The 10574-nt window shown below is 48.7% G+C and overlaps 1 protein-coding gene and 1 pseudogene across 1 annotated transcript in view; one reads left to right on the forward strand and one right to left on the reverse strand.

Annotated features, from left to right (window-relative positions):
- The window catches only part of TMEM178B (transmembrane protein 178B), a 335425-nt gene extending 327318 nt beyond the window's left edge, over nucleotides 1-8107 (reverse strand). Inside the window, exon 1 of the mRNA XM_032401446.1 lies at nucleotides 7708-8107. Coding sequence (XP_032257337.1) covers nucleotides 7708-8089 — 382 coding nt within the window. The 5' untranslated portion in view covers nucleotides 8090-8107. The remainder of the gene's footprint in view (nucleotides 1-7707) is intronic.
- Nucleotides 1808-6689, forward strand: LOC116630712 (annotated as a pseudogene).
- Nucleotides 8108-10574: the final 2467 nt, after the last annotated feature.

Genomic DNA, 10574 nt, shown 5'->3' on the forward strand with positions numbered 1-10574 from the left:
CACAGTTCGGTGGCATTAAGTATATTCACACTGTTGCATAACCATCAAAACATTTCTCCATCACGTGTTTACTTTTTTTTTTTAAAGATTTATTTGTTTATCGCAGAGAGGGAGAGTGAGACAGAGACAGAGCTGTGGGGGGAGGGGCTGAGGGAGAGGGAGAGAGAATCTCTAGCCAACTCCTGGCTGAGGGTGGAGCCGGGAACACCACCCCACCCCCCCTCACCCCACCCCACCTCCATCAATCTCACCACCCTGAGATCAGGACCTGAGCCAAAACCAAGAGTCAGAGGCTTCACTGACTGCACCACCAAGGCGCCCCTAAGTGTTTACATTTTTAACTCCAATCTGCAACGTGACATTTCAAATCATTAGAGAAGAGGGGAAGTTTTGTTACATGACTGGATGGGGGTAGGAAATGAGTTGCTTTGTTTCCCGCCTCTTCCTCTGGCGTGCTAGCATCCTGGGATGGTCCCTTTCTCTGTCCTTCCTCCCCGGCTTTCTCTTCTCTCCTGGCTCACGTTTTCTCAACCATCTACCTATTATTTATGCTCCATCACCTAAATTTAACTTTCTCATCAAATGTTAGCGTGTCAAAGGGCCTGAAGTTTATATAATCCAAACTCACTATTTTACATATGAGGAAACGACGTCCTTTGAAAGAAATGTATGCATTTTCTCAAAAACGGCAGATGTCCAATCCAGATGTTCAAATCAATTTTCTGTCCACTCATCCCCCAGGTCATGCACTCCCTCCTCTCTCTGTGTACTCTTTGGAGTACAAAGTTATAAAAGAATCTGCATCTGAATACATATTTGTGACTTTACCCTCCAATTCCTGGATGTTCACAGGGTCAAACTAGCCCAGAGAGTGTTTAGGATTCTGCCGGAAGACCTAGGATTACCTACTAACAGCAGAGAGGGAAAAAATTATTTTTAACTGACAACCCAAAGTGGAATATACAGAATCGATCCTGTAATTGATCCTTACCAACCCTACAGTAAAAGAATAAATAAACCAACCTTCTGGAACAGAAATATGGCTCCTGACTTTGTTGACTCGGTAAAAAGAACTCACCACCTTCCCGAATTCCCTGACCAGTTGACTCCTGATCCAGCTGACACAAATGTGATCCTCTGAGGAAGAGCCTGATCCAACCACAGAAGACAATGAATTTGTCATTGAGCTAGAGTGTAAGTTCCCTCAGGACAGGAACCATGTGATGCCTCTTTGCTTTCCCCCAGCACCTAGCAGAGCACTGGGCAGGTGCTCAAAACACATCACACCAACCCTCTCTCTCTTCCCACCCGTGCACTTGCCCACTGAGTCACAGGGCTCCCAACTGTCAACTCTCACTGGTTAGTTGTATTTCAGCGTGATGAAGGAGGAGGGTGCAACTGAGTGCATTTGCTTGTACCTTTGGGCAGACACACAACGTGCATGCATGGGGACACACACTATATATCAAGACCATGGGTATTCGTATGTGTTTGCCTGCCAGCAGGTCAAGCCTCCCTATATTTTAAAACCAAGACTAATGGAACCATTTAATTTGGGGCTTACTTGTCCATCTTCCCCTTTGTGCTTCCTAAGAGCAAAGACACCTCATGGCATTCACTCCCTCACACTACGTTCTACACTGATTAGTTCATTAGACATTATTTTTATTCCAATTGGCATAAAGTAGTACCATTTTTAGTAGCATTATTTTTAAGGTAGTACCGTTATTTTTTTTTGTAGTAAGCTCTATGCCCAATGTGGGGCTGAACTCACAACCCCAAGATCAAGAGCTGCATGCTCTGCTGACTGAGCCAGCCAGACTCCCCTTATTTTTATTTCATATGTATTTATTTATTATCTGTCTCTCGCTCCTGGAATGTAAGCTTCTCCATGATGCCCAGTCCCTAGGCTCTCAATTAATATTTGCGGAATGAATGAGTATGTCCTTCATGGCTCTAACCTCAGCATCTACCACAGTGAACAAAATAGATACTCAGAAATCATATAACAAAGTGTGTATGAGCTTCTGTCGGCGGGTCTCAAAGCAAGGTGCGTGCAACACTTTAAAATGATCTTCCTCCTCAGAGCTAAGCTGAAGTCAGTCCTCAAGCAGATCTCCCCTGGGTGAGATTCTAAAATTAACTTCCTATTTCTTTTCCAGTTTGAGGAATCAAGATACCGGCCTCTTCTCCACCCCACCCTTGCCCCAGCAGACTCTATGGTGACAAGAGAGTACAGTGGGTGTCATCAAACCTGGAGCCAGCTTTCCAACCAGGGCCCGGCAGAATGGCTCCCTCGAAGAAGGGTGGCGAGAAGAAGAAGGGCCATTCTGCCATCAACGAGGTGGTGACCAGAGAATACACCATCAACATTCACAAGCGCATCCATGCAGTGGGTTTCCAGAAGCGTGCCCCTCAGGCACTCAGATCCAGAAATTTGCCATGAAGGAGATGGGAACTCCAGATGTGCGCATTGACACCAGGCTCCACAAAGCTGTCTGGGCCAAAGGAATAAGGAATGTTCCATACTGTATCCGTGTGTGGTTGTCCAGAAAACGTAACGAGGATGAAGATTCACCAAACAAGCTCTACACACTGGTTACCTATGTACCTGTCACCACTTTCAAAAATCTACAGACAGTTAATGTGGATGAGAACTAATCGCTGATTGTCAAATAAAGGTATAAAACTGCAAAAAAACAAACAAACAAACAAACAAACAAAAAAAAAACCTGGAGCCAGAATTCGAATCCTGGCAGTTTTACTTCCTTATCATGAGACTTGACAAGTTCATTGACATTTATACGCCTCAGTTTCCTTAACTGTAGAATAGCGAGGAAAAAAATAATAACACCCACCTTGAGTGTTATAATGAAGAATACATTAGCTAATATCTGTAAAACTCTTAGAGGAGTACCTGGCATTTGGCAATTATCATTAATTATCATTAATCCTCCCCGCCCAGTCAACAATGCCAGTTTCTTTTAATGGAGTTGAGAGAGGGAGGGGAAAGAACAGAGAAGCATGTGAGAATTCTGTGAGTCAAAGATGGAAAATGCATAAAATATAGATTTAGTGTAACTGACCATGAACTCACATCTTCTGCCCAAAACATTCAAGTAGCAAAGTTTCTTCAAGGGTAGAACAATATACTTAAATTTAAGTTCAAGTTATCATGTTTAATTATCCTCACCTGAAACGAAGTATGTGCTTATTCTCTTTAGAGGCTCTAGGCTCCATGCAGTACCGTCCAATGGAGCTTTCCGTGACGAGAGGAATGTTCTCTCATCTGCACCACCCAAAACGATAGCCACTAGCCACGCATGGCTCTTGAACATTTGCAATGTGGCCAACAGACTAAGGAAATGAATTTTTAATTTCATTGAATACTGGTTATTTTAAATTTAAATAGCCACTTGTGGCTAGTGGCTACCCTACCTGGGATCTGAGTAGGCGAGCCCCTGGCCTTGGCTCTTCCTCGCCCTCCAGCTCCACGCTCTGCTCCTCTCCCTCCCTCCAGCAGTCAACACTCCCGAGGCCAGACTGCTGTTTCACACCTCCCTGGCTATGCAGATGCTGTCCTCTTGGCCTGAACTGCCCTTTCCTTGCCATCCACCTCCCAACCTCATGAAACCTCTGTTCAGATTTCACTTCCTCCGCGCAACTTTCCCCGATTCCCTCCCGGCTTACCTCACCCCACTGCCAACACAATCCATCACTGCCTGATCTGTGCTACTCTGCATCTGTTTCCGCCGCTCTCATCACCCCGTAGTTGTCATGTATTCCCGGTGATGCTAACAGACTGGGGGAATTTTAAGGACCAGGTCTTATTCATCGCTGCGTTCTTGTGGTGTGTGCCCATCGCATAATATATGTGCAGTAAATATCTGCTGAGCACATTAGTTATTGCATATAATATATGCAATGTTTTGTTAAATAAGCCTCAGTGTATTGACAACCACTCCCTGATTATATAGATCAAATTCTCTTATAAGGCCTATTTTCAAATAATAAAAAAGTTCTTAGAGTCTCAGTTGAAGGTCTATTTATTTTAAGCCATATCAACATAACATTTCAGTACAAATCAAAGAATATAAATGTTCCCTGGAACAAAATCCTACCTGTAGCTGCTCCTCCTAAGGGTCTGGGAGTCTCTTGGATTTCAGAAACTGATCCTGTCATTGATCTGTCCCCCCCGTGCTTGCAGTGACTTACTAGGGAGACACTGACACAGTTGAAAAGCAAGAAGACAAGAGGACTTGATTATGGACAGAGTCATATGGGAATTCAAGGGTGATCTATCCTTGCTACACCCTCTACCCAATCCCACCTCCAAGAAGGAAATCATCAAAATCTTATCTAATGTGAAAAATACTGGCGTGGGTGATACATGTCTGTTCCGTGACATATGCTATCCCAAAAAAAAGTACTGTTTCCCTTATTCCTTAGCAAAACTTTTTTGCTCAAAAAAATCTTCCTTGTTAAATTATGTAGCAACTGTTGCAATATTAAACTGCCCTGGGAGCCACCCTGGTTCATTTTTTTTCATCACAATTCTCTGACTAATCCTTTATTTGGATTCCCACACAAGTGTTCCTACAATTAGAATAAGCTTTTGATGGATACAATTCTGTGAACCTTATTTGTATGAAATATTTCCCAAGGACCAAGCATCTGGTGAATGTATTTTACAAATGATTTTCTTTCCTGCCCTTCAGGAACTTACAGTTCAATAAGACAAATAAATATACAGTGACCAGAAATGCACATTCGTTGGTACAACCATGGCAGTGGGCATTGAAGAAATGGATTTCAGAGAGAACATGCATCCAAAGGACTTCATCTTCAAATCAGATATAGATTTGACTTTTGTTTTCTTATTAATTATGTGGTTTTGTTTTATTTTAAAATGCACAAACAGCACTTTCTAATGTAATGAACATTGATTTAACAAATGATTGAGTTACATGGGGCTGTATGATCATTTAGATAAATCTCTAGTTTTCCCATAATACTGACAGATTTTACACAGTCTTTTCTCCGGTTTCCCTTCCTTTCCCCTCACCCAACACATATCTCCCAGAATTTGCATCTAAGATGCTCCCCCAAAAGACAAAGGACTAACATATCTTCTGAGGCTACTAATGAATACTATGAGGTAAGTATCTTTCCCTAAATTGCCTGCCTTAAATTTAAATATAGGGATATCAACTTTTTTTTTACTTCCTTCCAAAATGTGCCAATCTAGGAAGAATGCTGATTAAGTCTAGAAATTATGTTCTGTGTTATTGGAATTGCTTGTGAATTCTACTAATATAAGATGCACTTATTTCCAAAATGTGTCTCTTGTTGCTTAGAAAAGAGAAGATCTAGCTTTCACAGATTATGTTTTGAGGTTAAAAATGAAGATTGTGACCTTAAGTCCCTCAAGATTTGTAAGGCTGGCATGCCATCTATCTCAATAATACCTAACAAGAATGTCAAATGGACAGAAACGGCCCTGGTAAGCGGGTGTTTGCAGCTGACAGTGATTGCTGTATTTTGGGTGATGGGGAACAGCATCTCCATTAGTTCAAGTGAAATACAATGCTCTGCCAACTCTGGGTATCAGTGTATTCAATCCCCCTGCTGTGCAGTGTCCATTTTCTGTTGCTGCAATTAAAAATCAGTCGATACAAAGTCAAAATGTTGTACCCTCTTCCCCTATCCCTTTCCCTGTCACTGTGTTTCCAGCTTCACCGGAAGAACATGTCACTATGGTAACGAAGCTCTCTGGTGCACAGACTAAGTCAACCTTTCTAGCCGGATTGCTAGGCAAAGCAACATGGAATCAAAGCCCTCAATGGAACCACCAGGAGCCATGGATTCCATCCCCCTTTTTCTGAGTGGAGTGAACCAATGCCAGACAAAAGGATACCCAATCCATCGTGCTGCCAGAGACCTTTAAGAAAGGAAATGCAAGAATGTCCTTCAGCAAGTCCTACCACTGTTTTTCAGTGTTATTAACATGAATTCTTCCTCATGTTTCAGCTAACTTCCTACCATTTCAATTTTAATGAAAGCGGAGCACAAAAAAACGACATAACACTTCATGAATCTGAGAATCTGAACGCTGTTACAGTCTACCCATTGTTAAAAAAGATTCTGTTTTCTTTTGCCTTCCTACTTCTAAATCCAAACCAAGTTACTCTCTTCTGGAATTCTCTAATATCCTGCCCATCTTTACAAAGTTGTAGAGCTCCAAATGGGTCACCCTGCTCTAATATGAGCCTAACTCTGAAGCAGTTGCAGTGTTTGTAGTATTAACACACTCATAACCGAATCAGCTAAAATCCCTAATCATTCTACAGAAGCTACAAAACAAACACGAAGATGGATTCTCCTTCGGGACTTCACCTCACCTACATCTGACTAGCCACCTAGACCATACCCACTGCCTGTCATTCTTAAATAACTGACTTTTTTTTTTCAAATTAACTATTTTTTCTGATCAATTTCAACATTTTTCTGAATCAAAGAACATCAGTTCTCACAAATAATATTTTACAACAGGAGCAAACCTGCATTATAATATTAAGGGACAGTAAGAACTGTTCCATCTGGGCCTCAGAGACTTTGCAGAGAACATCATTTTCACCTTGGCATCACCATTTAATAGTTGAAGAGAATGAAACACAGCGGGGGCGGGGGGGGGGGGGACAAGACTCAGAAAGTCACACCACATCTTCCAGAATGCAACTACCCTAGAAGAGAATGCATTCCCTTTTTCAGAGCAATATTAATATATATCCAAACAACATTTCAATAGATTAACCGAACAGGGTGGTCCCCAAAGTATAAATCATCCAAGATTTACAAATTGCATCAGATGAACAGACTTTTAAAAATTATGTGATCAACATTAAAGTACCCAAGAAATTTTCATCATTAGCAAATTAAGTCTGTTTTCTGTTTTGGAATACTTCAGGTATTTTTGATATAAATCTTCAGAACATGGTAATTTTTTTTCCGCTGAAGTGCCCACTTTGGTGTTACCTGAGGAACTACTTTTTATGTGTTTATTAGGCCCTGCTAAATTCGATGCACACAAGTCACTTTTGTCAACCACCTCCCCAAAAGGAGAGATCAAGAATCGTGGTATGATGCTCCTGGTCAACAGGCCTGTCGCTGCAACGGGGCAGGGGCTGTGATTTACTGATGTTTATGTGACCAATGCCTGCACCGTGCTCAGTATAGTCTAGCACTTAGCAAGCGTTTGTGGCGTGAATAAGGTGAATAAGGCCTTCTCGGTGAGATGCTGAATCAGTTCGACATCTAAAACAAAGATTAAAACTAGGAGGCTGTCTGCCTGACACATCATTCTCAAATTTGGGGCTTGCTCTGCGAACAACACAACATGAGAGATTCCCTCCATTTTCAGAGACTGATGAAGCACTAGCCTGGATTAAAAACCCCGGCCCACGATATTCCACGGGAATCCCATCAGACCAACGCAAGACCAGAGGCCGGCCAGAGAGAAGCAAGCCTCCATTACCAGCTACTGGGAGGCAAGTTCTGGCCAGTCCGAGGCTCCGCAGGGCCTGGCTAACCTGACCTCCTGGAAGCAGGAGGCCCGGGAGACTGTGGCCCGGCGAAGGGAGGAGAGGGTGGCCGGGCCTAGGAGGCGCCGGGCTCTCCGCAGCGCCACGCCTCGCGCCTCGCGCTTACCTTTCCGAATGAGGGCTGCGATCTCGGGGTCGAAGCCCTGCCGGTGGCACTTCCTCCAGAGGCCCATGTTGGTGGAGTTGTACTGCCGACTGCACTCGTCAACCGGGCTCATGGCGAAGAGCTGCCGGCGGTTCCGGGCCCGGAGGAGTTTGCCCTCCCAGCGGTCCAGGCGCGAGCGGCTCGCCCGGAGCGGCAAGTTGTTGTTGTTGTTGTAAATGAAGCCGGGGTCGACCCGGCGGGTGTTGAAGGCCTTGCACCTGTCCCTGTGCTTCCTGGCGTCCGTCTCGTACCAGTGGTCCGAGCAGATGGCCACGGCCAGCATGCCGAGGGCGCAGAGCGCTAGCGAGAGGCCCGTATAGAGCAGTAACCTTCCGGCAGCCATGCCTCCGCTTGGCGGCTACACCATGGGCATGATCCGCCGCAGCCTCGCCTTCCCTCCGCGCGCCCGGAACAAAGCGGCGGGCGGCCGAGCCAAGGGGGGGAGGGGGACCGGAGGGGGGACTCGCGCGGCGGCGCCCCCTCGCCCCCGCCTGCCAGTGCGCGCGGCCCAGGGACTGCGGGGATGGGGGCGGGCAGCCTAAAAAGTTCTGATCCGGGGAGGCTCGGGCGGGCTCCTGGGCATCCTCCGGGGCAGGTGCAGCCTCGGGCGGCGGCGAGCGGGACAAGACCGCCTCCCGCCCCCTCCCTGCCCCGCAGGAAGCGACTGCCCTGAACCGGCCGCGTCTGCACGCGGCCGGGCTTCGGGCGCCGCTGCCCTGGGGCCAGAAACTAAACACCAAGTGCCCTCGGCTGCAGTGGGGCTGCCGGGCTTCCTTTGTGCAGGGTAGCGATGGGACCCCTCGCCTGGCTTTTTCTTGGGGTGAGGGGGTGGGGGCTATCACGAGGAGCTGCGCGACGACCGAATGAACTCCGGCACCCGCGATGCGGCCGGCCAGCGAAGGAAACCTCCAGATGCCAGGGCCGGCTGTCCTGAGTCCCGCCTGGGTCTCCCACTCAGCGACTCTCCCCCTTCCGGTCTGCAAGCGAAGAAATGTTCTTCCTCTCTGGGTCGGGTCTTTTTAAAATCTCCGTCCTCTGGTCACCAGCAGGTCCCTTGCTCTGTCTGGCCAGCGCGCTGTTCTCAGAGGCGGGCTCCCCGTGGGCGCACGGTCGCGGCCGACCTTTCCGCGCGGGCTCCCGGGTCGTCTGCGTCTGGCCTCGCCATTCAGGAGGCCCCTCGGGCCGACGGCGCGGTCACTCGGACGGCGTTAGGGGACGAGCCTTGGCCCGGGACTGAGAACGACTGGGCGGCAGCTGGCGGGCGCGAGGGGCAGGCTGCGCAGAGGAGGGTGCACCCGGCAGGGCGCAGGGCGCACGGCGCGGGGCGCGCGGAGCTCGGCTCCCGGTGCCTTCAACACCATGGACAGGTCGCGCGATCGGGGCTCACCGCCAGCTGGGCAGCCAGCCCCCGGGGCGTCATGCCGATCTCCCCAGCGCCCTCTTCTTCCTCAGTATCCACCCGGCAGGTTCCAGACCCGCCTCTCTCGCGACGCCTCTGCCTCACTTCATCTGGCTCCCAAGTAGCCCCGGGAACGTGCTGCCCAGGTGCAAAGAAAATGCTGCAGGCACCGAGGAAAACAGCGGCCCCGGCCCTTCAAAACAATCCGCCCCCTTCTCCCGCCACCCGAGCTCGGCACTGTAGCTGTCTGCTCTGCCCAACTGGAGTCAGCCGCTCTCAGACTGCACCATTTTCTTCGCAGCCCACCCGAGGCGCCGGCTCACTCGGCAGCGTGCAGAGAATCCCGTCCCGGTCTCAACGTCCCACGATCAGGCTCCTGGCGCGCGGTGGCCGCCGAGGTGAATGGGGCGAGGGTGGGGGAGGGAGGCTGAGTCGCTGCCTTCTCCTTTAGCCGCGGCGGCTCCGGGGCCTCGCGGGCCGGGCGGGTGCTGGGGAGCGAGAGCCCCGGCTGCGCCCGGGGTGCTCGGGAAATCGCATCGCCCGGCTGCGAGCGCCGGAGGAAGCCGCTGCCGCGCTCGCTCGCTCGGGCGCCGGGCGCTGCAGCCTTGGCTAAAACCCACAGACGAGAACACGGAGCGCGCAGCCAAAAGCTAGTGATGTCATCCGTGCAACGTGAGCCTCATCTCTTATTTTTCTAGCATCCTTAAAGATAAACTGCACCATTTCCCAGGCACGAAATGTCTAAGCCTTAGTCTTTGACCAGGCAAGTCAATGGTGTCTAGATAGGTATGTGCCCAACCACATCCATATTTATGCACATATACATATATGTAGTATGTAGCATGTTTGTTTACACGGATTATTATAAATTTAGGGATGTTGCCTCCATCTCCTATTTATCTCTTTTCAGTGGTGGAAAATTCCCTCAAATCGACCACAGTTCTTTAAAGGCTGCTTATTGCAGAGTCGGCATCCGGAGGGGCTGAGGAAGTTCCCTGCGTCCCCCAGTTTTGGTCGCCGGTATCTTGGATCACATTTGATCTTTGTTTTCCCCTAGAAAGCCACAGGCGCTACCTTGCTAGCTACAGGCGTTTCCCCCTGGGGCCTAGTGCGTCGGTGGGGTTGCCACGGCCAACCCCAGTCTAGCCCCACGCCAGCACCAGACACCCCGACACACACCCACCTCCACCTGCCTCCACCTCCCTCCCTCCCCAGCAGGAAAGGATTTTTCCAGCAGGAAATTGATTGATCCTTTCAAGGCCAGAGGAAGAGAATGTTAATGGGTGTGTAGGGGGGGTGCTTAATAGGTATTTTGAAAACGCCCGGGGGCTCGCTCTTTGAGAAGGGGAGGTGGGGTTAAATGAAACCCCGACGCGGGATTTGTCCTCAACTGGGTGGCGGCTGGATTTAGGCTCAGCGCGGGCTCTGG

This window comes from Phoca vitulina, unplaced genomic scaffold (genome assembly GCF_004348235.1).
Source record: "Phoca vitulina isolate PV1807 unplaced genomic scaffold, GSC_HSeal_1.0 scaffold4, whole genome shotgun sequence".
Taxonomy (NCBI): Eukaryota; Metazoa; Chordata; class Mammalia; order Carnivora; family Phocidae; genus Phoca; species Phoca vitulina.